Source organism: Suricata suricatta, chromosome 4 (genome assembly GCF_006229205.1).
Source record: "Suricata suricatta isolate VVHF042 chromosome 4, meerkat_22Aug2017_6uvM2_HiC, whole genome shotgun sequence".
In the NCBI taxonomy this organism is placed as follows: Eukaryota; Metazoa; Chordata; class Mammalia; order Carnivora; family Herpestidae; genus Suricata; species Suricata suricatta.
In genome coordinates, this window is record NC_043703.1 from 60,022,251 (window position 1) to 60,046,028 (window position 23,778).

The 23,778-nt window shown below is 48.9% G+C and overlaps 1 protein-coding gene across 1 annotated transcript in view; it reads right to left on the reverse strand.

Annotated features, from left to right (window-relative positions):
• ATP7B (ATPase copper transporting beta) overlaps positions 1-23,496 on the reverse strand; it is a 41,770-nt gene extending 18,274 nt beyond the window's left edge. The window contains exons 1-9 of the mRNA XM_029936821.1: positions 23,096-23,496; positions 19,465-20,701; positions 12,092-12,349; positions 9,861-10,024; positions 7,923-8,084; positions 5,756-5,832; positions 3,863-4,037; positions 2,183-2,416; positions 1,385-1,476 (exon numbers count right to left, since the gene is read on the reverse strand). Of these exons, the coding sequence (XP_029792681.1) occupies positions 1,385-1,476; positions 2,183-2,416; positions 3,863-4,037; positions 5,756-5,832; positions 7,923-8,084; positions 9,861-10,024; positions 12,092-12,349; positions 19,465-20,701; positions 23,096-23,143 (2,447 nt within the window). The 5' untranslated portion in view covers positions 23,144-23,496. The remainder of the gene's footprint in view (positions 1-1,384; positions 1,477-2,182; positions 2,417-3,862; positions 4,038-5,755; positions 5,833-7,922; positions 8,085-9,860; positions 10,025-12,091; positions 12,350-19,464; positions 20,702-23,095) is intronic.
• Between the last annotated feature and the right edge of the window lie 282 nt (positions 23,497-23,778).

Below are 23,778 nucleotides of genomic sequence, written 5' to 3' on the forward strand. Positions count from 1 at the left end.
CAAACTTCATCCTTGGATGGCAGGGAAACGCAACAGAGGAAAATGATCAGATCAACTGGTTTGGATGTCGGAAAAGATTTAGATAAAGAGCCAAGGCTGGAAGCAGGGGGCCAGTGAAAAGCATGCTGCAGGGGACACAGTGGTGGCCTGAGCAGGTGTGGTGGCAACAGAAGGGGCAGTAACTGGGGTTCCCAGAGGCACCCACGTGCCAAGTCAATCACAGACTCTCCTGTCCCCCAAGACTTGGGATAGACTGAAAGGACAGGCATTTCTGGCAGAGGCACAGAGGGAGGGACAGGCCTGAGCCTCGCGGAAAGGAGAGAGCCAAGGCAGAAAACTCCAGGGTCCTTCTGAAGCTGCCAGAGATCTGCTTACACCGGCAGAGGCCTGAACGTGGCAAGACCCACCAAAGGTGGAGGCTGACTCGGGGGCCACAGCACTGGTAGGCTTCACGTTATACAGAAAGGCAATGCCTGGGTGCCTGAGTGGCTCAGTCGGTTAAGCATCCGACTTCAGCTCAGGTCATGATCTCATGGTTCTTGAGTTAGAGCCCCATGTCGGGCTCTGTGCTGACAGCTCAGAGCCTGGAACCTGCTTCAGATTCTGTGTCTCCCTCTCTCTGCCCCTCCCCCACTCATGCTCCTTCTCACTCTAAAATAAACAAACATAAAAAAATTGTTTTAATAAATAAATATGCCTTAAAAGCCAGTATGTGTAAGGGTTAAGAATATGGACTCTGGAACCAAGAGCCTGGGTGATAATCAATTCCACTACGTAATACCTGTGTGACTTTGAGCCACTTATGTAGCCTTTTTGAACTTCACTTTCCTCATGTGCAAAATAAAGGTAATAATAGTCCCCTCCTCCTATAGTATTTTTAAAATTTATATTTAATACAAAGAGGTTAAAAGTGTCTGACAGGTAGTAAATGCTATATAAGTTCCAGCAATAATGATAATAACCGTTATTACTTTTAGTATCTGCTAACTGTATGAAGAAGAAAAATATGTCTCCCATTTGCATTCCTTGGCAAGTTGAATCTCATCTCTCAGCCTTGTAAATCCTCCAGATCTTGCAAGGAAGGCCCAACATGTGGTCCATGCTCTGTGAGGCTCTCTCTGACCACCCCTAGCTTTCCTCTTCTCAAGTGCAGGAACGCTAATCACCTATCCCTCTCATTTGTCATTCAGCATACCACACCACCTCGAATTCTTGTGTGTTTCCTAGTCTATAAATGCCTGGCTCAAAAGGCTGGATCTGACCACACCAGTCTTTGCTGGCCCCCACAAATGCCTAGTGTAACGTCACAAATGCAATGGGTGTGTGAGGTGTCTTACACAGTCTGATATAAATTGGTCAAAAACTATGCATGAAGACAACTGACCTGATGATCAAGTTGTCCTCACTAAGGGTCACGACGGTGGCTTCTGTGGCTTGGAGAGACATGAGCTTGGCAAGGGCTTCTGAGGTTTTACTCTAGGAAACAGCCAGAATAGAAAACGAGCGCTATCGTGAGCTGACCCGTGCACACCCAGACCAACACTCCCTGGGCTGGTGTGAGAGAAAACCCCTTCAGCAAGAGGCCGACCCTTGAAAGATGGTCGCAGCGCACACTGAGAGGCTCCTCCTGGACAATGTCACTGCGGTTGACACGCAGCCACGGCGTCGCCACACTGAAGGTGCAATGCCACCAAGTTCCATGAGTTACATTTTGGCTGAAAGGACAGGACCAGTCTGCCCACTAACTGCCTTTTTTTTTTTTTAGGTTCAATCTAATTTCTTTTAGGGCCTGAGTCCTACTCTTTTATAGAATACATTAAAATCTGGTTATTAAAAATGGCCTGACCCTAAGATACAAACATGGCTTTCTAGCCTAATGAGGCAAATATTCAGTTATGTAGAAGAGGCGGTCTAAGTGAAGGCCGGAAATCCAGAGTTCTCTTCATTACACAGTGCACCTGAATAAAGGTTTCAATAATTAACCAGATTAGCTGGGATTTCAGAAGTAGCAATCAATTTGGAGATTAGCGATCAGAACACGTAATTATATGCAGGTTTCACATTTCTTTAAGTCTTTTGCCAGACTGTGTATAATTAGTAATTCTAAACAAGGCATTCACACGAAGTTAAGATTTGTGTTACTGAAGACACAGTTCTTTTCTTCGCCCGAAGCTGCAGTTACCTTCGCCACGTGCTCCAGCCACCGGCCCAGGGCAATGAACACAAAGAGCATGGGAGGGGTGTCGAAGAAGGTCACGGGGCTCCTCTCCGCCTTCTCGGCCACAGCCACCACCAGGATGACAACTGAGTAGGTGTAGGCGATGCTCGTGGCCAGCACGATGAGCACGTCCATGTTGGCCGCCCCATGCCGCAGAGACCTGTAGGCCTGGACGTAAAAGTACCAGCCGCCAAGGAGCTGAAACACAGGGGACAGCAACCGTGTATGAACAGGTGTGCAGTCAGAGCAACCAGAGACCCCGAGGCCCCTCAGGGCTGCAAGTGCTTGGACGTCACTTTCCGTTCTGCAAGTGATATATAGGCAAAGTATTTCCCAATTCATAAGACTACTGGCCACGGGAACGGAGGGTCAAGGTCATGGGGGACCTTTCAAACCTAGAGCATGTGAACATCCATCAACAGAAAAGGGTGGCAATGGTGACATCAATCATGGTTCATTTATAACAAGGACAATGCTATGCAGTCCCGAAAGAGAAAGTGCTAGGTCTGTAAACCACTTGCAGGAAAGAGGTCCATAAGACATGGTGAAGTGAAAAAGCCAGTGATAAATTAGTTCATCTAGTATGATCTTATTTCAGTTAAAACATATAAAGTCTGTGTGTCTATATTATATGAACGTGTACACACATATACACATACATGCAAATGAGTAGTTTTCTACACAGATGAAGATCTGTAAATGCACACGCCCAACCAGCAATAATACTAAGGTAACCCTGGGGAACAGAACTGGGCTGGAGGCATAGGATATTGCTAGATATTCTTCTAGCGAAAGAATATCTTCCCCATTGCTTCTTCTATTTCAGTATGGTTTGGGTCATCTATAATAAATATACATTACATTCGTAATTAAAAAGAAAGTACAGGAAAAAGCAAATTCAGCTGACAAATAATTGCCCTCAGATAGTCTTAAACTAGACATTCCCATGTTACATCAGGAGTTTTATTTTATATTCTAAAACCGATAAGAGGGCACACTTCCCACCAGAAACACGGCCAGCTCCTTAATATCTCCCCTAGAGTAGAAGCTTCCTGAGGCGCATCTCTTCTAAATTATAATTTCCTCAGTGGGGCGCCTTGGTGGCTCAGTCCATGGAGCATCCAACTTCAGCCCAGGACATGATCTCGCAGTTTGTGCCCGCATTGGGCTCTGTGCCTACAGCTCAGAGCCTGGCGCCTGCTTTGGATTCTGTGTCTCCCTCTCTCTGCACCCCTCCCCTACATGCTCTGTCTCTCTCTGTCCCTCAAAAATAAATAAACATAAAATTTTTTAAAAAACAAATTGTATTTCCTCAGAACCCCAGCTCATTCGGGACAGGAGCCGCTGCTTCTGACAAAGGCAGTGTAAACGAAACAATAAACAAGAGACACGCTGCTTTGCCAATCTCTGCAGCAAGGTGCTCGCTATTCCAGGGACAGTCTGGTCGCCTACAACTACACTGTGAAAGTGACCGTGAAACCAGGTCCTTTCAGTGCCCCCCCCCCTTGTCCTAAAGCAAAGCAGCAGCCCCTGCATGACAGCTGTGATAAAGTGCCCCATAAGCCAAGTCATGCCGGCCTGTGCCTGGCATGACAGGGCAGAGACTCTGCTGGCCACAGAGAGGTGGGGAGGGCAGATACGCACCTGGACAAAGGTACACAGGATAAAGAAGATGAGATTTAGAATGGACAGTCCTGGAATGATGTTGTGGTCCAGGACCATAGTCTCGTGTGGCTCGCTGCTGGGCACCAGCATGTAGATCATTAAACCCATAACGGGGATGCCAAATACCAGGCTGCACAGAAAAGACTTCTTCCACCTGCAAAGCAACGCAGCAACACCAGCCTATTAGGCATCTCCTGTCAGCTGGTCTCCTCCTGGGGACGCAGTGTCAGACTTGCCTTTGGCACACATCTGGGACAGACAAGCAAGGGTATGAAATGAAGGGAAGGTTCTCTCCCTGCTACCTGCCATCTGAGAGAACATCAAAACATTTACACTTCGCAGGGCTGTTCCAAGGATATAGACAGCCTCTGCCTGCCCCTGGCTGACCTGTTGCCTCTAATCTCGGGGGGCGGGGGGCAACAGAGGCCCAGAACTGAGAATCTAGCCCCAAACCAGTTGAACACCCTCAGTCCATAAGGCTGTCTACTGCTCTTTTTTCAAAATAAACTCTTATACAGATTCCCAAGTAAAAAAAAACAGATAAAAGCAAAATTTTATTAGTATGAATGTACTTATACATTTGATCTTTAAACTATTACTTAAAATAGAGTCAGTGACTGGGGCGCCTGGGTGGCTCAGTCGGTTAAGCGTCCAACTTCATTTCAGGTCATGATCTTGTGGTTAGTAGGTTTGAGTCCCACATCTGGTTCTGTGCAGACAGCTCAGAGCCTGGAGCCTGCTTCAGATCCTGTGTCTCCCTCTCTCTCTGCCCCTCTCTGCTCATGCTCAGTCTCTGTCTCTTTTAAAATAAATATTTTTTAAAATTTTAAAAAGAGTCAGTGAGAACTGTAAAGCCATGTTGATGAGCACGACAGTGACGGCTCTGGTCTCCTGTCAGCGTCGGCATCCCTGACACTCCCACTGGCTGCTGTGAAAGCTCTGACACACGCCGAGCCTGGCCGGCAGAGGACCTGTCTGCAGCATTGAAGTCAGAGGGCCACCAGGGCCCCGTGAGTTACCCTGGCCACTGGCCTCCCCCGGGCCTGTCAACCGAGCAAATGACAGGAGTCCTGAGGGCCCCCTGCCTCCATGCCCTTGAGGATGCTCACCTCAACCCCCACCCCTACCCCCTGGCAAACTTCTACTCGTTGTTTGAGGCTCAGATCATGCGTTTCCCTGCTGGTTGGCTTCCTAGACCCCCTTAACCCACCTGCTCCACTGCCCGCCCACTCTTTCCTAGCGCAGTTGTGACGGTATCCCACTCATCCCCAGCACCTGGCATAGCGCCCTGCACACGACAGTGCGCCTGTGTTTGTTGAATGAGTAAGTGCACATCTGCATCAACGAATAAACTCAGGCCTCCTTCCCAGGACATTTTCTTTCCAGTGACATGCTTCCTGCCCTCAGACCCCACTCAAATAAAGTCTTAAAATACTGTGTGGTAAAAGGAAAAAATCCACACCCTCTTCCTCCCATCCCAACTTAAGTGCTGTCCCGTCTGTTAGCCACCAGCCGTGAGTGGCTGTCTAAACTAAAATCAGTTAAGATCAAACGAAATTAAAAACTCAGTTCCTTAGTCACATGAACAGCTCAGTAGCGGGCGGCTCCCAGGCTGGGCAGTGCGGGCAGAGAACATTTCTACAGTGGCAAGAAGGTCTGTCGGACAGTGCTCCTCCAGAGGGTTAGCGTCACAAGGGTAGTAAGGCAACTAGTCCACATGGACGGCGCCGTGGGAAGCCAGGCGGGCAGGGACACCCACCGTAGGCACAGAATGAGGCAGTCAGGCCCTGCTGGGGAGGGGTGGGGGGAGGAGGAGGAGGAGGGGAAGGGAGGGACACTTAGACAAGGGCTCAGCGGATCTTTTCTACCTACTGCTTTATTTCCACCTTGTGGTCCAAGTGATGCGCGTTGGGGTTTCTCTGGGCCGGGGAAGCATGAAAGCCGATTTCCTTGTTATTAAAAAAAGAGAAGTGAGAAACAGGGAGGAAGGTACTTGGTTAAAACATGCGTTGGTAGAAAGCATCTTCCATCTTTTGAAATTAGAAAGTTAATCGAAAATCGCTCAAAAGACTGGATTGGTCTTTCTGTTCATGACTTCTGTTCCCAAATCACACTACAAATCCTGTCAGGGGTCCAGCACCGTCTATGTCCACAGACTGAACCATCCCCAAGGAGCAGGCCTCAAACGGGACTCCTGCTCCTTCTGTGGGCAAAGGCAGCAGATTCTGGGGGAGACTTCGGCATGCCCCGAGGTGGATCAGTGCTGAATCAGACACCCAGAACTGCTGCATGAGGAACCCCAGACATCGAGTGGTCAGGTGCTGTCATTCCCTGTGTGGGGAAACTGAAGGTCAGAGCTTAGAGACCCTGTCCAGAGCCATCGTGCTGGTGGAAGAGCGAGGCCAAGTGCTCGGTGCTCAGGTCTCCAGACTCCCAGCCAGGCCTCCTCCCGCTGAGCAGACCCTGGCCGTCTCCACACCCGCTCGCTGCGGCGACTCTGAAGCCAGATGGGGGCTGTCCCGCAATTGGCCGGTTCTTTCCAGGGAGTAACTCCAGCTTTCTTGCGCCACCTCAATCCCTGACCCTGTCTTCCTTATTTGATCTGACCCCTTTATGAAATCACACAGGAGAAGCTGCCAGGAAATGTCCCATCAGTCAGCACAATATAAAGAGGAGCCTGGGACTCTCATGTTGGGATTTAACCCAAAAGTTAAAAGTTCTGGTTGGAGAAAGAGCGCCTAGGACCATCTAAAGACAAATCTTCTTACAATGAATACCAGCCTAATTACAGTAGGAAAACATGCATCAGAGATGCAAGAACGGAGGCCAGACGTTGGCAATATTCCTCCAATACGGACCAAGGCGGCACCCACTGAGCTCGGGCAGGACGGGGGCCAGGACAGGCATGAAGAGTGAGAAGGGGAACTGCGATGTGCTCAAAGCACCGCTGGGACTGTCCCACCTGTCAGCGCCCGAGCCTGACCTCTTTGCCTCATCAATGCCACACCACTGCTGCTCTACAGGACGTGTGGTGTGGCCTGACTCGGAAGGCCGCTGAGCTTGGAACTACAAGATCTGGGGCTGAGGGCCATCCTGCACATCTAGCTGGGTACCAGTGAGCAAAGTCACCTAGCCTGTCTGGGGATCTTTCCCATCTGATTAGGAAGCTGTGTTGTCGCTTCTAAGACAGAATTATTAGCAGCAGCATAAATAGCGCACTATCAAAGAGCCCTGCTGAGCCCCAGAACAGACATCTCCCTTAATACACGCACAGTGAAGAGAAAATGAAAGACAACATCAAGCCGGACACAAGATGCTTCCTTGCGTTAGTACTTCCTGCTGACCTTCCTTTACCCTGGCCATCCATTATTAGGAGTTAATCTCGTTCAGTTTTGACTGTTTTAACCCATTCAGATCAGCACTAATGCTCACTGGCTCACGGTGTGGTATAATAGAGGCCTTAAAAAGGAAACAGAGTGTCTGTGGACAAGGCCAGGGAGGGAACAGAAGTAGGGAGTGCATGAAAACTAAGCAATTTTCCAAAAAGAGAAATGACCAAATCCTTCATTATCAGGCAGGCCTGGCATAGTGGTAAAACACAGAATAATTCCTGTCGTTTCCATCAACCCTTCAATCTATAGATGTTTGGTCCAGACATAAATAACACTTTACAATTACAGTGAGGTAACTAAACCCCATGGGCCAGGTAACCTGCTGATACTGATGTTTCTCTGGGAATATTTGCAATTAAAACAATAATATCCTTTTTCTTACCCATTCACTGATTTTCACCCTCAGATGGTCTGATACTTAGTTAATTTCACAGTTTATTTTAAAATGATTCACCTTGATTTCCATGAGAAAAGTTGAAGGATCAGTTAGGTGACTGTTTTCCTTTTTAATTTTTTTTTGTATTTTCTCATTTTCCTACAGCGATTATAAATCACTGTTTTTAAAAAGGAAGGTATATTTTTTTTAACTGAAGTACCAGTTGACACACGACGCTAGTTTGTATAATGTTTTCTAATGAACGACTCACCTCGATAATTCTGACAATATCCCGCGGACCGATCATTTCAGGATCGAACTTCACGTGGGCTTTGCTGGTGGCAAGGGCCACAGAGGCGTAGGTGATGCCGTTCGTCCTCGTGAGTTTGGACTCTATGTTGTGAACACAGGACGCGCAGGTCATGCCCGTGATCTGCCGCACAGGAGGACAAAAATACTCCTCAGGTCGGGAGGATCCCGTCGAAGGCACGCGGGCAGCCGGGCTAGCAGGCAGCCACGAGCACGGCCTCCTTCCACAGCACCCTTCGGGAGGCCCTGGGCTCCCACCTCCAGACCTGTGTGCAGGACGCTCACCCGTTCCGGAACGCCCCCCAGGGGCTGCGGGCCTATCAACAGTAGTTCTTCCCTGGCTCGGGGACAAGAGACGTAGCCAGCCACTGAGCAAATGACAATAGGCCGGCACTTCACTTCCAGCTCTGACAGCGATGCACTACTGCCACGCTGCACAGGGCGTGTCTTCACGGCATGAAGCGATTCATGCCATCCCTGTATCCCTGCCATTACCTGTGTCAGGTAAGCCAGACCGGTCACTCTTCTGAGTGATCAGCGTTTCCCAGAATACTAATTAAATACAGACATAAAATGTCCACATATAGTGTCTGAACATGTAATAACAAGATAACTGATAACTGCTGAGTTTAAAATAAAAACCATTGTTCAAAAAATGTTTTTTCTGGGGCACCTGGGTAGCTTGGTCAGGGTAGGTGTCTGACTTCGGCTCAGGTCATGATCTCCTGGTCTGGGGGTTCCAGCCCCTCGTCGGGCTCTGTGCTGACAGCTCAGAGCCTGGAGCCTGCTTCGGATTCTGTGTCTCCCTCTCTCTCTGCCCCTCCCGTGCTCATGTTCTGTCTCTGTCTCAAAAATAAACATTAAAATTTTTTTTATTTTTTTATATTTCCCAATAATATTTGTGATCTGGATTTTCCACAGTAGTCTGAGCACAGCGGAGGCATCCCTGGGGGCAGAGGGTCTGCAGTGAGGCTCCTGCTCCTGCTGCGGGTGTGACGGAGAGCTGTCTCCCGGAGAGCAGGTGGTGCCACCAGACCTCACACTGGGAGGCCTGTCCAGAGCAAAGGGTTTGCTCTACACAGAATGTCACTTATCAAGAGCTCAAAGTGCCACTTGTGTCCTTAGTACTCTTTCTTTAAACATTTACTTCCCACTCACGGCAGTGACTGAACACAGTAAGGAAGCAAGATCCTGTCACTTCTGTAAAACACATTCTTCCCAGTCTCCTCTTATTTACAGAGCTTGGTCCAGAAGTGCTCGCGAACACAGCAGACTGGAAATACTAGATAATTTGTACCTAATATTTCAATGGTTTGCTGTCACGTGCAGGTGACAGTGGACAGGCAGAAAAAATGAGGCCCCGTGCCACCCGCTCGCCGCCCACCACGGAACAGCAACCGTCCTTGGCATTCATCTTGGGCTGTGTGCTTTAGGACGCTGGTCACCAATCACCCTCTAGACACCCCTGTGCCTACGATCCAGCCCTCCCCCGCTTAGCGGTCCGGGTGGCACCGGCTACCACACCAACTCACCTCCTCTGGCCTCGCCGCACCTCTGCACTCTAGCTTCCCTTTGGGTCTCATGGAATGTGGTCATAGTCAACTCCCTCAAAACCGAGCTCCAGGCGGTGCCATTTAATTCCTCTTCCTCCTACACTCCCGCCACCCACGCACCTCCTCCTCCTCTTCACACCTTGAATGCACCCAGGGGGATGCACCCCTGTGACCCTGTGACATAATTGACATTCCTTCACAAAATGAATGGGTCATTGTTGTTGGATTCAAAGGAGAATGAAACTCCAACAACACACAGGATATGTGCAGAATGGAAGAAGTTTCCTGGCCCCCATCAGAGGCCTGCAGCCCTCCTGCCCCAGCTCCCACCTGGCCGCTACACTTACGATCAGCTCGAGGTCACCGTCTGAACCTGTGTAGTCTTCCATCACCGCAGCCTCAAAGCCCAAGTCCTGGATGAGCTGAGCTATCTCCAGTGGCTGGATCACTTCCGGATTGTACTTCACCTCTGCCTTTCCGGCCATCAAGGCGACCAGCACCGAGAGGATACCTGGAACCGTCGGGCCACAGTTACGACACTTCAGGCAGGGCCTCTGGGATGATACATTCAACACAACCTAACAAAGAAACTTGTCTGCTCCCAGAAGCCTCTAGAAGGTTAGTTCTGAAAGTTGACTGCACATTAGGCTCACTTGGGCTTTTAACAAGCACCTCGCCTGGCCCCAAACTCAGGACCCCATGGGGTGGGTACCAGGCATCTTTTTTTAAAGCTCCGCAGGTGACTTTAACGTACCCGCCAAGTGTGAGAACCACTGTTCTAGAACAATGCTCCTCACACTTTGATAGGCAGACAAATCACCCGAGGCCCTTATTAAAGGTCCTCCAGATTCCGGTTCAGTCAGTCTGGAGTGTTCTGAGGCTCCGTAGGTCCAGCTGGCTCCCAGGTAATGTGTGTGTGGCTGGCCCCGGGTGTGGGGGCGGGGGGTGGCTTTGAGTCAGGCTGGAGGAGACACAGACAGTGTCCACACCTCACAGCAAGGGATACAGTCTGCAGCTCACAACTACTGTCACACAAAAGGTGTACTTTTTCCCTCAGACACTTTTCATACACAGGAAGAAAAAATTCTTCCAAAAGCAGTTTTCCTTACTCTTTTTCAGGCTCTGATCCCATTCAGAAGTGGAAGAGAAATTCCACAGACCGCAGACCACCCCAACGTATACCTGTTTGGCTTAAAAATTTCCAGCTTCATGATGGTGCGAGAGTGATACCCATGCAATAGAAACCAGACTTCCAATTTGGGATTTGGATCTTTTCTGGGGCCGGCGCTGAGCTGAACGATGCTCTCTGGCGGTGCTGGGCCGTGGCCGAGCGCCTGGGAGTCAGTTATGCCGTCCTGACAGTGAGCGACAGATACGCTTACACATTCTGACACGTTTCAGGGCAGTCGGCCAGGTGGTGACGCTTGGTAGGTTAGGTGTATTAAATGCATTTTTAATGTTCATGTATTTGGGGTGGGGGGGCAAAGAGAGAGGGGCAGAGAGAGAATCCCAAGTAGGCTCCATGTTATCAACACAAAGCCCAACACGGGGCTTTGAACCTGGGCTGAAACCAAGAGTCAGATACTTGACTGACTGAGCCACCCCGGCCTAAATGCATTTTTGACTTACAATATTTTCAACATATGATGGATTTACTGGGACATAATGCCATTGTTTATCCAGTGAGATTATTTGTGAGTTTGAGGTGGGGGGAAGAAGAATCATTCACATAAAAGAAAGAAATGTGCTTTAGAAAGGATGCCATGAGGAATAAAAATGAGGGATCCAAGTCAGGAAAAGAAACAGAGGAAACCATGAGATATAGGATATTTTATGAACAGCCAGCCCACAGATGACAAAGAAACTCTTAGAATGCCTACATTTGCCAAGAGTCTTTCTAGAGCTCCAGCCACGATAAACATGGGGAACAAGAGGCTGGAAATCATCCTAATTTGGGACTGACTCGGACGGCCGAGGAGCCTGAGAAAGAGAGGTACATGGAAAGACGGAAAGGGATTCTGGTGGCTAGGTCGTCGTGGTTATTTTCCAAACAAAAGCGGGACAGGAATTTTGTTGCACTTCCAGGTTTCAGAGACAGTGTTGGAAATGTAGCTCAGAAGACAAAACTTGGACACTTCAGCAACACTCTATGATTTACAAGGACGAAGGACAGAATATTCAAAACTGCAACTTGTCCACAAACGGCAGGCAACATATTCATGTGATAGCTGGAGGCTGATGGATGGGACTGGGGGTGGGGGGGGGTGGTGGCGGGGTGGCGATAAAGCCCACCACTAGGACAAGCTAACTGAGGAAGCAACCCATGGTATGTCCCCGACCTTTAGACTGGACTGCCCCTCACTAACTTACTCAGAGATATTGTATCTTAAACAAACGGAACACTTCCTAAAGCGAAGACTGCCAATTGCCCAAGACCATTAGACAAACATCTCTACTGTCACATAATGAACTGGCTGCCAGATTCTCAGGGCTGCTGACAAACGGAGTCAGCGGGGTTGTGACCGGGGAGCATTCTGCACGCAGCCTCCCCAGTTCAGTGTGGGTGTAGGTGGCTCACCTGCCTCCTTCTGCAGGTTTCTCTCTATGGTGGACACGCAGGATGCACAGGTCATGCCTGTGATCTGTAAAAAGCACTTCTGTGACGCCACTGCCGCAGAGGCCTGCGGGGACTTGGACGAGCAGCCCGGGCTGTGGTTTTTAGGGAGCGCCCCGGCACGGGGAGCCATTCCCTGCACAGACACAGGCCCACCGGCTGTGTTGCACACTGCGGAATTCCCTGCGCTGTGGCTTCCGACGTGGTTGCTGTACCAGTTTTCTAGGATAAAATGGGGAAAAAAAATCATTCAGATTAAAAGAACAAATAACCTTTTGTAGAACAGGAGGTTTGAGTCTGACAGTATTCAATCGAAAGTTCTTGAAACAGCTACAGGGAGGTTGGTATTTCCATCACTGTCCCCTGCTTCCCCACCACCAGAGACAAAGTCACGCAGCCATGGACACATGAAAAGATGCCAATACTCAAGAATGGAATGCTCCAGTTGGATGAGTGCTCTAATTAGATGGTGACAACAATAACTCTCCAGGCCCTCTGCAAAGCACATGTCCTTTAAAACAGCTGTGGTACACAGGACTGTCACTCCATTTTACAAAGAACTGAGTTAGAAGAAATTTTATTTTTTTTTAAACTTTATCTTAGAGAGAGAAAGAGAGCATGAGTGGGGAGTGAGCAGAGAAAGGGGAGACACAGAATCTGAAGCAGGTTCCAGGCTCTAAGCTGTCAGCACAGAGCCCCACATGGGGCTCAAACCCATGACCCGTGAGATCATTACCTGAGCCAAGGTCGGACGCTTAATCAACAGAGACACCCAAGTGCCCCTGAGTTAGATAGAAGAAACTTAAAAATGTGCCCCAAATCCCTTAGGTGGTAAGTAATGAAGCTAGCTCTAAACCAGGTTTCTTTCTTTACTTCCAGAATCTGTCCCTTTAACCTCTGTCACATTCTGATTGGCAGTGATTCACTCCCTCCCTACAACAATCAAACAACCCCAAACACCTTTACTGAGTTGTTTGCCTAAGTCCTGTATGTTGTCTGGACATGAATCCTTGTCATGGGTCCACACCCACAACTTCCTGCTTCCGGTCTGGGTTCCGCACCTGCGCTCTCATCTAACGGTGTCTCTTTTGATAAAAAGAAGTCCTGAATATTAATGAGGCCCAACTTATCAACCAACTAAACCAACTTTCATGGTCAGTATGTTTTGTGCTACCTACACAGTGAAAACGTCCATGCTGTTTTCTAGAAGCTATTATTTTAATGAACTTCCACATCTGGCTTATGATACCTGCAAATTAACTTTGTGTAGGTAGGAGGTAAGAGTTAAGGTTAATTTCTTTCCATCTGGATATCCAGTTGATTCAGCTCCATAAACCGAAAAGACCATCCTCAGCCCCACTGGGTTCTGGGGATGAGGGTGCAGACATCGTTGGGGGCCACCTTTCTGCCCCCCACATGTGTACACACATATGTAACTAATCACCCAGATCAAGATACAGAACATGGTCATCACTCCAGAAAGTCACAATTTCAATGACAGAAAGTACCTTTAAGAGTATATACAAAAAACAAGTTCCTCATTTAAAAAGTAAACTCTATTTGAAAGTCCACAGCAGCAGAAGATAGAAGTTGGCATTAACCTGTACTGACAATAGGCCATGACTTTTCAGTTTTCCTTCTAAATAAATCTCACATCCTGGGATGTTTTGCTCATTTTTTTCAAGGTGTTACAACCTACTTCCACTCATCCTAAGAGTCCAGTTGATCAATACTTTCAGCACCTTCAGTGAAAACCCTCCATTACTCTGACCTTACAGGACCTCTCTACCCCCCCCCCCCCCCCCCCCCCCCCCCCCCCCCCCCCCCCCCCCCCCCCCCCCCCCCCCCCCCCCCCCCCCCCCCCCCCCCCCCCCAGTGCAGAGACCACACCTCATCCGTTAGCACAGGTGTACTTTCCTGGACTCGGTCATTGTTCAAAATGACTTTGGCCTTCGGATCTCAAGTTCACAAAAGCTGGTTTGTAGCCTTAGCCTCTTAACATTCTATCTCCTTTATCCATCAACCCCTCCTGCACCGTATCCATCAATCTTCTCATACCAACACCCCCCCACACCCATCACCCCCTGCACCCATCAAACCCTCCCACACTCATCAACCCCTCCTGTAACCATCAATCCTTCCCATATACTCCCCTGCACCCATCACCCCTATACCCATCAATCCTCCCACACCCATTCAACCCCTCCTGTATCTATCTGTCCTCCCCATACCCATCACCCCCCACTGCACCCATCACCGCCTGTACCCATCAACCCCTCCCGTACCCATCAACTCCTCTCATTCCCATGAACCCTCCTACACCTGTCCAACCTCTCCTCATTTTCCCAGTCCATCACCTGTTTTCTGGATTCACCTGCCTGTCTATTCAAATATTATGGTCAACAATTTTAATACTTATACTATTAGAGGATTTCATACCCCCCTTACTAACTTATAATTTACAAATTGCCATTCTTCAACATGGAGATCTAATTCAACTAAACTTGGGGCTTTTGGAGATTGCTAAAGAAAACTGAAATAGGGGCACCTGGGTGGCTCAGTCAGTTGAGCGTCCGACTTCGGCCCAGGTCATGATCTCACAGCTTGTGAGTTCGAGCTCCACGTTGGGCTCTGTGCTGACAGCTAGCTCAGAGCCTGGAGCCTGCTTCCAATTCTGTTTGTCTCTCTCTCTGCTCCTCTCCTGCTCATGATCTGTCTCTCAAAAATAAATAAATGTTAAAAAAATTTTTTAAAAAAAGAAAACTGAAATAAACTAACAAAACCCAAACAAGATTATGCTATTGGGTCATTGTTCTTTATCTATCTATGCTAATACTATGGGTAAGCATGAAAATGGATTCAGCTTTCTGGAAGTCTACCTGACAATATTATCAAAAATAGTACCTCTAACTGCCTGGCACTTAGTAGAAGCACAATAAATATTTGTAACGGAATGAAATAATGTTTATACTCTGTGATCGAGCAATTGTGCTTTCAGATATTTGCCATAAAGAAATGACTAAGTGAGTGCACAAAATTTAGCCTCAGAGACGCCCATCGGGTCTTATTTACAATCACATGTGCACGAAGTAGATGGGTACAGGCCAGTAGGACCCTGGCTAAGTCATGGTGTGTCCATACGGATGGAATGCTCTGCAGCCACTGAGCATGGTGCTGCAGACATATGGACAGACCTATAAGTATGCTCGTGATAAACCGCGGGCGGAAAGAGATTACAAAACCACTGTGTAGGAAAAGTCCAAAAGATTATATAGGAAATGAAGTGCACCATGTGGCTTTTGGGGTAAGAATATTCTAGACAGAAGGACAGCAAATACAAGACCCTGAGATGAGAACAAGCCTGGTATGCAGGTTGTAAAGGGGTTAGAAAGGTAGAGAGTCAAAGGAGGAGGCTCCTAGGTCACCCTAAGGATTGAGTCTTAAGATGGGAAGGCTTTGAAGTATTAACAGAATACAGGATTACTGTGAATGCTGGGCAGGAAACAGACTGCCTGGCTGAAAGGCAGGAAGCAGAGACTAGTTCGGAGCCTCTTCTAGGTCCCAGGGCACAGCTGATGGTGGCTTGTCCCAGGGTGCTGGCCTGTCTGACCTCATCTCCCATTACTTCTGTTCAAGTTCCACCCAAGGCAGACTTCTCCGGAGAGAAGCTGGAGCTCACGTCTCCTCCGTCTTACCTGCTGTGCGGTCCTGCCCCTCGGCCTGCTGAGGTCCCATCCATTCTGAAGTCTTACCCGGGCCCAGCTCCAATATCACCTCTACTATCCAGTCTTTGGGAGCCCCACAACCAGGTGCTGGATTTTCTCCTCAAGCTTTTGACTCTCAAGAGTGCTTTACCTACACTTTCCTTGTCGCGCATATTCCAACCTGCCTCAGATGGTGGGGCTCTGATCTGCTTCCTTGTTAGAGTGTGAGCTGCATGTGGGCAGGTGCCAGACGGCCTCTGAGCACTCATGGCAGCCAGCACAATTCCCAGAAGACCCTCAACATGTGCTGGGGTGCCCCAGAAGTGACATTATCCACTTACAAGGCTGAGGGGAACGTGTCATACGTGACAGATGACTTTTCCTCACACTGTATTCATATCTCCAATCATCTGTCCGTACATTCATTCATTCATTCATTCAAGAAATATCTACCATGCAAACCAGTGCACAAATGCAGAGCTGATTTCCAGATAAAAACCAGATGTGACTTGTATTTTTAGCTGTCAAATAAGCTGACTGAAATTCAGTGCCTGCCATTTGCCTACGTGCTCTTGATCATTCCCCTTCCTCTCCCTGCTCCACGACCAAGGGGGCTGACCGCTGCCACACCACTTTTCCCAGGCTCCCTCATCCACTGGTTTCTGCTTAAATCTGGTGCATGGGAGGTAACAAGTGGGAAACAGGAGGACAGAAATGGGGGACCCAATGTGTTTCCTGTCTATCTACTGGGAGCCCAGCTCCTGGCCACAGCGTCTCCCTCAGTAGCCCCAGTGGTGTGCCGGCTCCCACCAGGCAGCCTCGGCCCCCAGGCTCTTGGAGAGTCCTCTTCCCTCCCACCCTCCCACCCGGGGTGCCAGCTTCTGCTATCGGCCATCTCTTGGGTCTCCTTCCCATTCCCTGTTGGTTTATTCAGCTCTCTAACATGTCTGAGTAAATCCCATTACTGAGCTATCCCACAACCCGGCTTATCACAGCCCATTACTCTCTTTCTCTTTCACTTCCTTGACAAACACCTACTATGTGCTGGGTGCTGCTGAGTCCAAAGAGAAACAAATCGTATGGTTAGAAGACTGTGCTCAAGAAGCCCCTCTTCCTGGTCAGTCCAGAATGATCAAACACACGTAATGTCTTTTTAGCATCTAAGTGGTTATAGTTACCAGCATACTCATGGTTTATCCTATATTAAGACTGTCAGGTGAAATCCAAGAAGCCTGGCTAAATTTGAATTTCAGATAAACAAACAATTTCTTAGTATAAGTGTGCTCCAAATATCGCCTGGGATACACTTACACTGAAACATTACTCACTGTTTATTCAAAATTCAAATTTAACTACGCATCCTATATTTTATTTGCTAAATCTGGTACACTAAATACCTCTTGGGCTAAACACATAATTCTCATAATTCTGTCCAATAAAAATCACTGTTCTTTTCTTTCTAGGCTTACTTAGTCAGATCCAATTCTTCTGGATTACGCAGCTCAATGCAAATTTCTTTCTACTGCCAACAACCTGACTCTACTGTTTAAAGACTTGAAACCTCATACAAATAGAGCAGATGATGACCCTGTACTATGTTTCCCACCATTTAACTATAGGATTTACTGTTCCATTGTGTTTTCCTTATTGATTTTTGTCTAAAAACAAACTCCTCCCTGAAACGTGGTACAAAAGACAAAGTGCAGAACGGGGCTGAATCCTTCCACATGGCTTCCCACTGCCTTCAGGGGTGTGGGGGAGGCCAGCCCCACTGACAGGGGAACGTTCCAAGGAAACACACTCTATCTTGGTGGCCGCTGCAAAGTCACGTGGGAAACCCTCGTCCAGCTGGCCCTGAATGTGGCCAGGGGGGGCTTTGCCCACGAACCCCTCCCGGTGCCAGGCTGGCCCCACCCCACAGCGCAGTCTGCAGTGCAGACAGATGGGCTGTGCTCTCCCCATCTACCCTGCAACTCGCACTGCCCTGCAGGGCCGGTACCTTGGGATCTAAACAATTAAAACCTTGCTGCCGCACAGCTGACTGTGGCCTGTCCTGCTCTCCCTCATCTCCAGCCTCTCTCTGAACCCCCCACCCATCCATCACCTTCTCCAAAACGGCCTAGCTCAGCTCCTGGAGGCCTGTGCCTCCCACCACCATGTGGCTGGGCTCCCCACCCACCGGACCCTCCTCACCTCCTAGTTACAAGGAGCCTGAGGCCCCCTCAGACGGCTTCCTTTCTTCCCAGGGTGCCGTCCCTGTCTGAGAATTTCCTCCTCTGGATACCCCTTCCTTCCATACCTGTGCCATCGCGATCCTCCCTCTGCCCTTCCCAGGCCACGCTCACTTTCCCTGGTCTTTTGTCACCTCCCCTGGCTCCTGCCACTGCAATCTGCATTTCCAGCCCTGCTCTCCCAGAGTTCAAGCTGTCCTCCAGCAACCGCACACCTAGGGCTTCCCGCAGGCTACCCCTTTCCTTCACGCCCTGCCCCCGTCACACCCCTCCTCAGGACCAAGCCTGCTGGACCCAACCTGCCGAGTGTCGTCCTGATCCATCTCTTGCTCTGCAGCCCTCATAAAGGAAGGCCTCCGGGCCTCCATCCACACTGCACTCACATCGACTGGCCTGCTCCAGTGCAAACTCACCTGCACTTCCCCCAGTCACAAGCCACTGCTGACAGGCGCCCGAGTGCTCAGTTGGGTAAATGTCCACTTTTGATTTTGGCAGGTCATGAGCTCAAGGTGAGATTGAGCCCTGAGTGTCAGTCCAGGGCCTGCTTGGGATTCTCTCTCCCTTTCTCTCTTCCCCTCCCTTGCTCTCTCTCTCCCTCTCTCTCTCAAAAGAAGTAAATAAAGTTAAATAAAAAAGAATTCACTGCTGACACCCCTGGCCTTTACAGTAAAGTCCATGCTCTTCTGACACACAGGACTGTTCAGAGAGGCCACCCCCCCCCCGTCCCGCCTGTCTCTCCACCTTCCTGAGTCCTCATGCTCTCTGGCTCCTGTCAGCGACCCCAGCACAGTGCACTGCCTCCCGGCCTCCAGCATCCCTGTCCTGTCCCCATCCTGTCCTCACACTGGGCTACAACATAAGCCCTCAGAACAGTCCAATCGTCGCTCACCAGCCCACCGCTGTCAGACCCCGGCATGCAAAACAGAAACAGACCCCTCTCTCCACAGCCATCAAGGAGGACAATGGAAACCACCACTGAATCCCTTCCTCAAGTCCCACTTTCAACAGAATGGGACCCAGGTCAGACTGAAGTTCTGGCTTTATTTTTTTTGTTTGGCAGAGAAGTCAGAGAGACTGTGATGATGGTTCTTTGGGAGACAGAAGGTCCTGATGTTCCCCATGTTCCCACAGGGCTCTTTTTAAAAAAGAGCACAGAATCAGAGTTCTCTTCGGAAAAATCCAAAGAACTTAGCATTTTATTCCAAGCTGCACAAGAGGCAAAATCTACACACCCAGAAATTCTACTTCTTCTTGCCTGACACGCATAACACACAAGAAGAAGTTGCAGAACGTTGTCACCATTGTTTGCAGGTGAGCAGTGAGTGTGGCTGCAGTCACAATGTCTTAAGATGCAGTGAGAAAGAAGACCCCACGGTGTGCGTCACGTGGGCCAGCTACATACCGGAAATGACTGAAGCCTCGAATCCCATTTCCTCAACAGCAGCTTGGAGTTCTTCTGGGTTGGTTACCGAGGGATCATAGAGCACCACTCCAGTCCCTTCAGCCAGAGACACTGACACTTGCCGCACCCCCTCCCTGCGGGAGAGCAGGCCTTCGATGGACTGGACGCAGGACGCACAGGTCATGCCGGTGATGGCAAGCACCGCGGTGCTGCCTGCGCCCTGCACCTGGGCTCCCGGGGTGGGGGCAGGGGCGGGACTCTGGGAAAGCCTGTCATCCATCCCACTGCCTGCTGCTCCGTCGGGAAGAGACACTTTAAAGTTCCCAGGAGGAAGCGCCTCGATGGCCCTCTGCAGGGCCCCTGGGGTGACACGAGCAGGGTCAAACTGTACGTGGGCAATTCTGCTCTCCAAGGACACGTGAATACTCTGAACCCCTGGGAGTTGGCCTATATTTTCCTCAATGTTCAGGACACAGGATTTACAGTGCATTCCATCTACTCTCAGCTGCAGAGTGGCCACATGGCCCCCTTGGTGCCCCAAGGTCTCAGAGTTATTGAGATTCTGGTTACCAGAAGTCAAAGGTGTCTTTGGGTTGGTCCTCTGTAACCGCCCAATATCAATTGGTCCCAGGCTTACGGGCACCACTCTGTTCTTGATGACAGCTTCAAAGCCCATGTCGTTTACGTGGTCCCTGAGGTCCTGAGGCTGAATGAGATAAGGCTGGTAAGTAATGACTGCCTCCTGGGTGCCTAGGGACACTCGGACTCTCACCACCCCCTGCAGCTTCCCCAACCTGCCCTCGATGGAGCTGACACAGGACTGGCAGGTCATGCCCTCCACCCGAAGCTTGACCACGGCCTCCAGGGCAGACGAGGATCTCGAGGGCCAGGAGGCGGCCTTTCCTTCCATGACACTGGCCTCAAAGCCCATGTCCTCGATGTGACGGCACACCTGCGGCAGGCTCAGGACTGACGGCTCGTAGTTCACGGTCGCACTGCCTTGTTCCAAAGAAACCTTAATGCTCACGACGCCTTTCAAATTCGAAATCCTGCCCTCGATAGACTTTACACACGACTGGCAAGTCATGCCCGAGATGCCGATGGTGCCAGTGGCCGTCTGAGGAGGGCACATGCTGTCCAGACCACCCTCGTAGCCAACATTGTCGAAGGCGAAACTCTGCTTCTGCTTCATTGCTGGTTCCCAGACACAGGAGGGCAAAGAACGTTTAGACAGGATCTAAAAGGAAAGAAATAACGTTTTTTAGCCTTAAAACTAAATACTTGTGGGGCGCCTGGGTGGGTGAGTCAGTTAAGCATCGGACTCTTAATTTTGGCTTAGGTCATGATCTCACAGTTCTTGAGATCTAGCTGTGCGTCGGGCTCTGCTCTGACAGTGTGAAGCCTGGTTGGGATTCCCTCTCTCCCTCTCTCTCTGCCCCTCCCCTTCTTAATCGTGTGTGTGTGTGTGTGTGTGTGTGTGTGTGTGTGTGTGCAGCATGCGCACACTCTCTCAAAAAAAAATTTTTTTTTAAACTTAATATTTGCTAAAAATATCCCAGCTTGTCTAGCACTGAGAAAATGGAAAACAAGGCCACTGGTGTCAAAACACCCTGAAAGTATAAGAACATGAAATGCAGGGAAAGAAAAATATAAAAACATTTATCAAATGAAATGATTCCAATGGGTTTCTTTTAGCTCGAACACTCTGTGACTGTGAACCTAGAAGTCAACTGCCCACCTTAGTGAAATGTTTTCCTTACACTGAAGATGTGGAGGTTTCTACAGGGAAGGAGGGGAGTGTGACCCAGCTCGCGTGTGCTGAATGAGCGTGGCCGGCCCACAGCAGAGGCCCACAGCACAGCGGCCCGCAGCAGGAGGGCACAGGCTCCCGGCAGAGCCCCCCCACCTCTGGCTGGTACCTGAAATCTCCCTGCAGAGCTTGGTCCTTTGAGCTCAAACACTGGGGGTGCTGCTGCAGTGCACATACACAGAATAGACAAGACCTTAATTCTATCTCCTTCTAGGGGTGTCCCTGTCATTCTCTTAGCAGGGGTTACATTTAACAACCGTAGGGCACCTGTTCCCAATGCCGACCTCTGAGGCCCTGTGGGGTCAGACCGCATGCCTGTGAAGAAAGGTCCGGGTGTGCTCCTCAAGCCAGGGGAAGGGGCACGAGTGGCGGGAGCTGGAGGGCAGGAGCGGGAGGGCTGGGGGGCTTCTCGGCTCTGCCTCTGCTGAGTGTCACTGCCCTCCTGGGTGTGCAGAACAGCTGTGGTCACTACCTAAATTACAAGTGTTCCACCAAATTGCGTGGACCCATCTTCTTAATGTACCAGAGTATGAACAAAATTTCTGACTTCTCACAATGATGTGACTTCAGCTTTTCTATTAACAAAATCAAATCCTCCTTTCACAGGCCCCAGTCTCACCGCTCTCCTAATTAGATACAGTTTTTATACCAGTACTATTACATGCTACAGGACTTTGGGGATAGGCCTTTATATACGGTACATGATTAAAAAAAAAAAAGCATGTCTATGCAATCCTACTTAGATCTTCAGATGAATCTCAATTACATGGATTGACCTTCTCCATAACCTGTGTGTGAAACACCTATATTTCCAATGTTAGCTTTTTGAGAGCCTTAACAAAATAAAAGTTTAAATACCTTTTTTAAAAAAGTTTATTTATGTTGAGACAGAGAGAAAGCACAAGTTGGGGAGAGGCATAAGGAGAAGGAAAGAGAGGATCCCAAGCAGGCTCCACACTGTCAATGCAGAGCCTGACATGGGGCTGGAACCCATGAACAGAGAGATCACCACCTGAGCCCAAATCTAGAGTCAGATGCTTAACTACCTGAGCCACCCAGGTGCCCTGAAAGTTTAAATACCTTTCAAAGCAGACTTTAAATGTGCATTTGTATAACCACAAAGGAAATCCTAAGCTAGTCTAGGATTAATAATTATAAAGAATTGTTTTAGAAAACAATGTAATATTTCCTAAAATAATAGAGGGGGAAAAAAGGAAATAATTAAGTAATTTACAGGATAGCAACTCAAAAAAGAGTTTACTGCATTCAATAAACATACTGAAATTACCTGTGGTACAAATCAAGAAAGGCAGCATATGATAAGAATGACATACAACAGTATTAAATGAATAACTGGGAAAAATAGAATTTGGGGCCTATAATACCAAGAGATATTTCTGAAACCTCAGAGATGAAGATGTAAAAAGCAAAATAGTAATAATACAAGAAAACACAGGAAAATACCCTTTACAGTCTCAGGCAGGGGGAAGTCTAAATATGAGAAAAGAAACAGAAAAACAAGAAAATCCAAGTTATCGAAGACTGATAAATCTAACCACAATAAGGGAAGATATGGCTCTATCCAAGGAAAAGGATAATGAGAAACAGGGCAGGGATGGAAGGAGCAAGAGTTGCTTCATATTAAGCAAGAACTAATTATTAATTGTTAAAATGTAAAGAGCTCCGTCTAAGAAAAAGGCCAACCATCCAACAGAAACAAAAGGCAGTCCATCAAACAGGAAATAAAAACGCCTTTTCATATATGCAGAAACGATAGTAAGGAAGGAATGCAACACTCCAGTAGCCCCACGCCCTTCTCACCACGCAGGCTGGCACCGTCCACTCGGTCCCTGGGGCTGGTAGGGACATAGCTTCTCATGAGAGCGACTTGGCGATACATAGGACAATGACAAGCCCAAATATCTTTGAGCCGGCGACTCTACCTCTATAAATTTACTCAATAATTTGCTCATGCATAAAAAGGCAGCCTGCAACAAAGATATTATAAATACTGCAAAGAACTGGAAACATAAATGCCCATCAATAAGAGGCTAATTAACTATATTGTTGCACAGCTATACAAAGGAATACTATCCAGCTCTTAAAAAAGGAATGAGGCCACTCTGTATATACTGAAATAGATTGATATCAAATATATCATTCAGTGAACAAAAGCAAGACACAGAATTTGCAGTGAACACAGTGTTTCCGTTATCTGTGGCTGCATGGTGAGCCAAATCTAGTGGCTCAGAAGGACAGCTCACGGTTTGTCAGCTCGGACAGGGCTCGGCGAGGAAAGTTTGCTCCTCACGGCATCGGCTGGGTTGGCCTCCGTGAGACCGGAGGGTCCGCTCTAAGAAGATGGCTTGTCCATCACATGGCGGGCAGGCTGATGTTGGCTACTGTCCGGAAGCTCTCAGCAGGGGCCTCAGTTCTCCTAGGTGGGGTGCCTCACAATTGGTGGCTTCTGGGTTCTGAGAGGGAGTGTCACAATGGTGAGCATT